The 5724-nt window shown below is 43.1% G+C and overlaps 1 protein-coding gene across 1 annotated transcript; it reads right to left on the bottom strand.

The window, feature by feature from the left end:
* Window positions 1–297: 297 nt before the first annotated feature.
* LOC309554659 (uncharacterized protein) lies at window positions 298–5432 on the bottom strand (the record flags this gene model as incomplete). The annotated part of the gene is made up of 2 exons (XM_082256371.1): window positions 298–354; window positions 3927–5432. 2 exons carry the CDS (start codon window positions 5430–5432, stop codon window positions 298–300), a joined length of 1563 nt encoding a protein of 520 aa, XP_082112497.1.
* Window positions 5433–5724: the final 292 nt, after the last annotated feature.

Here is a 5724-nt window from a genome sequence, read left to right as displayed (position 1 = left end):
GTGTCGGTTTTCTAACTTTTACCCACTGTGTCTTTCACACACCCCGAGTACACCTACCTTAGTTTAAAAATGAAAAGTTGTCTCTGCATAGTACTTTTGTTCAAATGCTCTTAAGTGCTCTTAATGCTCTTATAAATGTCATAGAAACATTCACGATTGTATGCTGTTATCTCTACCTGTTGACTCCTTTATGTTACATTATTTGTGTTTGGTACTATGTTCTCAATAAAGAAATAAAAAAAAAAAAATCCACTGCTCAGATTTTATGGGGGAAACTGCACAGGAACCACTGAGAGATTAAACAAACTTTTTGCTTTTTTTACCTTCTGGTAGTAAAGAGCAAAATGGAATAACCTGTGAGAGCCAATTAGAATACATTTTTTCAAATAAATGACTTACTATAAAGGTATTAGTGATTTCTTCACAAAAGTCAAAGCACAGTAGAATAGAAGAGCTTAAATGCCTGTACATACACTGTTCTGTCTCAGCATCGATTGTACCTGTGACCCTCTTGTAGACCTCCAGTCTGTAAGTGTGTGCAGCAGGTTGAATGATGGCTTTAACAGATAGTTTACTCAATGAATAAAGACTCCAGAGGTGTTCTCCAATGCTTCTTTATGCTTCAAGTTAGCAAAGGCATAAACATAGAGGCTTTTCCATAGGTAAATTTACAATGAAGTTACACAGCTTCCACACTCTGCAGTCTCCTCATAACAACTAAACAAAATGGTAGATACAGCAGGAAAATGGAGATGGGAGAAACCATCTAGCCAGAAACAGCAGGGGTGCAAGGAAGATACCAATAACATAGCATAACATAACATGTAATAACAACTGCTAGACAGTTAAAGCTGCGTGGCAGCACATTCCCCGCCTGGTATCGTGAGATACCACTACACAATTATTTTCCATAAACATACAATTAACATTGCATACAGTATGTAGCCCTCTCCTCTAAGCTAACTATGCTAGAGGTCTAAGTGACTCCTACACATAACACTGAATCAGAATTTTTGGAAGCAGGCATAATTAGGACTGTCTCAGTGACTGGTCTCAGGAAGGTTTTTGGGCTCCCGTCCTTTACAATCCTGACTTCCACACTTGGACCTTTCCATCATCACTAGCAATGGCCTTTGTAATAACTCCAACTGGCCACTGGATCCGATTGGTTTGCTTGTCTTTTAGAAGAACCAGGTCCCCTTCCTTTAAGTTAGGCTTCTGGGTTTGCCACTTTTTACGTCCTTGAAGAAGTGTGAGGTATTCCCTCCTCCATCTGTCCCAGAAACAATCTGCAAGGTATTGAGCGTATCTCCATTGACGTTTATATATGTCCTTTTCATCAAAGATGCTCTTTGGCACTGGGGTCTGTCCAATTTTCCGGCTCAATAATGCAGCTGGAGTTAAAACAGTCGGACATTCTGGGTCTGTAGATACAGCGGTCAACGGTCTTGAGTTGATTATTGCTGTGACCTCAGCAAGGAATGTAGTAAGTACTTCATGGGTAGGACGTGAAGAACTCACATCAAGCAACATAGAATCCAGTATGCGCCTTGCTATCCCAATCATACGTTCCCATGCTCCGCCCATGTGTGAAGCGTATGGTGGGCTGAATCTCCAATGGTATGCAGTGGCGGAGAAGGTGGGCCTTGGAGGTGGCTCCGTCTGAGAAGCTCGCTCCCGCAGGGGCTTGCCAATGCTCTGGGACGCTCTCTCGCTATAATTGGACTGGTTGGTCAGTTTTCTCTCCTTCTTGTTCCTGGATGGTATTTCCTCACCTTCTGTCCATTCGTCACTAGCCTGAGCGTCAGACTTCCCATCTGTATCTTTGTCTCCCGGCTCTGTGGAGTCGTTGGTCTGAGTCTCTTCAATGACTCCCAACTTCGCCATCTGTTGCCACGCTTCATCAGAGTCTTCACGTAACATGTTTTCATCCAGGGAGAAGCATACGGCCAGCTGGTCCACGATGTTAATGGGTTTGTAGGCCCGTTCCTTAAAACTGTACCTCACAATGTTCTGGGGGGCATGAGGGTTGTTTGCAGTCAGGATACGAGTGAATTCCTCCTTAAGTTCAGCGACGCTGAGTTCCAGCTGGTCCGGAGGCTTAACCAGAGTCTTGGCCTGCATCCATTCATCAGCTCCATCCCCCATATCTGTGGAGTCATCTTCATCCTCCAAATTTCTTCTTGAGCAGATGTTGGAACTCAATGCTACAACTTCAGGCCGGATTTCCGGATCAGTATCTGGACCCTCAGGTGGAAATCGATAACTTCTTCTGAGTTTGTAGAAGACTGGTCCATTAAAAACTTGGGTCTGTTGGAATTGTCCTTGAAGAACTCTTCATCCAAAATCTTGATGAACTCCTTGTCTTCGACTGAAGAGGCAATCTTGTTGTCATCACAAGTAGTCTGGTACATTGAATCACCAAAGTCCTTTTGAGAAGTGAGCTTGCAGTTAATGCTTTGGAGTGCTTGATATGGAACTTCGTTCTTAAAATCAAGTCTTTCCTTCACATAATAGTGCGATGGACATTTCATCAATTGACAGGTAACATTAGTTTTGTAGGAAGCTACATCCAAGAGCTTGTGAGATTGGTCTAAACAGACTTCTCCTATTATCACCCATCCAAGATCAAGTTTCTGGGCCTGAGGAGCATCATCTGGACCGTTACATAACTCTCTTATTTTATGAACTCTAGGAATGTCTCTCCCTAGTAGAATCAAAATCTTAACATCCTTGTTAAGTGGTGGAATGTAGTTAGCAATGTGACTCAAATGAGGGTGATGACGTGCAACCTCTGGTGTGGGGATTTCTTCTCTGTTGTTCGGTATCTGATCACATTCGATTAGAGTTGGAAGAGGAAACTCTGTGTCCTCATATTCTGATGCAACTACGAAGCCATGGGCTCTTCTTCCAGAAGTATTGACCTTTCCTGCACATGTCTGCAAGGTATAGGACCAGGTCTCTCCTTGAATGTTGAATAGGTCAAAGAATTCTGTACTGGCCAATGAGCGATTGCTCTGATCATCGAGTATGGCATACATTTTTATGGATTTTTGTGGACATCCTTCAGGAAACACTCTTACAAGACATATCTTGCTACAAGACTTGCTATGAAGCCCTTCTCCACATACCTCTGTACACCTTGTGGTTACGGGGTCGGCATATTGCTCAGTTCTATCCCCGCCATCATCTGATGTAGTCTTGGGGTTGCTGCCGGGTGAAGGTTTCCTTTTGAACAGGTCTGAATGAAGAGCGTCCACATGTTTGGCACTGTTGCAGAGAGAACATCTGATGGCGATCTTACAGTCTCTAGCTAAATGATCGGAGGATGCACAACACCTAAAACAGATATTATGCTCTTTGAGAAATAACTTGCGTTCTTCAATAGGCTTGTCCTTAAATGCACGACATTTGGAGAGAGAGTGTGGCGCATTATGAATAGGACACTGTTGATTAAGATTGCTTGCTTTGATGTCTGTAGCCAAGACGTTGGATGCTATTGCAGTCTTCCTCACGGCAATAGGATGCCTTAAATCCTTGAATTTACTGTTGGTGGCAATACCCCTTGAAGTACTTAAAGGAATGGTGGTTGTATCTGGATAGAAGAAGCTTGGGTCATTCTTGGATCTTGCAACCTTCCGCACGAACTCTGAAAAATAAGAAAAGGGAGGGAAGGAAACACGATGCTCATACTTATACTTTGATCCTACACTAGTCCACTTTCCCTAAAGATGACTAGGCAACTTTGCTACAATAGGATTTACGCCCTGAGCAGTGTCTAAATAGCTAAGACCTGGTAAACTAGGATCTAACTTAGCAATTTCAAGTTCTTGAAGGAGGTCACCTAACTCTCTAAGCTTATGATTGTCCTTAACAGAGATTTTAGGAAAGTCGTTTAGTCTCTGGAATAAGGCAGATTCAATGACTTCGGGGCTTCCATAGTCTTGTTCTAGACGTTCCCAGGCAGCATCAAGGCCTGCTTTAAAGTTATAAATGTAGACAGATTTAAGTCTCTTGACTTGTCCTGAAGATTGAAGCCCCAACAACTTTATTAGTAAGTCAAGTTCTGCTTGAGGATCAATGTCCAAGTTCTTGGTTACCGCCTTAAATGTAGATCTCCAACTCCTGTAGTTCTCTGGGCGGTCATCAAATCTAGACAGTCCAGTTGTAATCAACTCTCGTCTAATCATATACTTGCTGAACTCTGCAATGTCAGTGCTTTCAGTTTTTATAGCCACAGGGTCTACTGATGGTGCGCCGTCTTGGACCATGGTTGGTATCTGATGTTGGCTGGTAGGTAGAGAGAAAGGTGTTGCAGATGGGTTTAATTTAGGTAAGGGTCTGTCGACTGAAGGTCTCTGAGCATTTGAAGTCAAAGAGAGCTGTATCAAAGGGGGTATAGAGTTCATTCTGTAGTCTTCTGCTGTGCCCTTGTAATCTCTATGCACATAGGGTTGTGGTGGCACATGAGCTGCGTAGGTTGATTCACTTGATTTTGTGACGTGCGGTAGTTGTGGAGGGTCTCTGTTAGTAGGTGCGTCTAGTTGACCAGCTTGCTTTGGCGACACATTGCCTTCTGATCCACTTGCTGGATGATTATGAGAAGAATCTCCAACTGTAGGTGGGACTGTATTGTCGTGGTTCTGAGTTAGGACACACTGTAGGGTCCTTTCAACAGGGTCTTGACAAGCAGGCAAGCTGGTACAAGCTGCTCCTTCTTCTTCCAATAGGGCTTGTTCCAAGACAGATAACTCTGCTAAAGCTACTTCCTTTTCTCTATTCTTCTGAAGAATTTCTAGCTGAGCCTTGATGGCTGCTTCTTTTTCAGAGCAGGCGGCTTGAACCTGGGCTACTGCAACCTTTTGGCGAGCTTTGAGTATTTGGTCGCTCAGTATTGACCTTATAGAGCAGGACCGCAAAGACTTAGAAGAAGATTTATGATATGAGCGGGCAGACCTAGAAGATTTTCCTGAGTGTCTGGAAGAAGCAGATTTACAGGATGTAGTTTCATGTATCTGTGCCAATCTCCCTTCTATCTGTGCCTTTGCTTCAAGATATGTGCTATGCCTCTGCTGGTCATTAGAAGTAAAGTCCTTTAATTCCAATGCAGCTTCCTCTATGTTGGAATGTGACAATAGGGAATAGTACTTCTCAGAAAGTCTTTTATAATTCTCAAATGCCTTCTTAACCCTTGAGAGAGCAGTGTTCAATTGCTCAGAATTGTTGCTAGTTTCATTAGTGGCTGTTATACAACTTAAAGTCTTTTCCCATAATGCAGTCAAGTTACTAGATGTTTCTTCCTTACTTGCTTCATAAACCTCCCTTGCCTTCAAGGATGGGTGAGGGGCTCTGACAGGACGAGCAGAATGAAGTAAGGAGTCTGCTTTATCTTGACTAAATGCAGGTAACTCTGTGAGATCTCTGTCAGACATAATAAGTACTGTATTTCTGGTGTCTTGTTAGAAATCTGCCAGAGCTCAGCTCTGTAAGTAGTGACTTCTGTTAGTAAGCAGGCTGGGCTGAGGTATTTGTTGTTACAATAGCTAGCTAGGGCTGGAACTAGTTCAAACTGGATCACCTCAGAAGGCTGTAACAGTAATGAAGCAGTAATAGGTGTCTGGTTTCATATGCAGAGTAATGCTTCTGGTGACTCAGACAAGTGTGGTACTCACAGTTCTGAAGCTGCAGGCTGCAGAGATACCTGTGATGGATTCTTCATGGAAA

Source organism: Pelophylax lessonae (genome assembly GCF_965119305.1).
Source record: "Pelophylax lessonae genome assembly, chromosome: 4".
In the NCBI taxonomy this organism is placed as follows: domain Eukaryota; kingdom Metazoa; phylum Chordata; class Amphibia; order Anura; family Ranidae; genus Pelophylax; species Pelophylax lessonae.
This window is presented reverse-complemented; position numbering and strand designations above follow the sequence as displayed.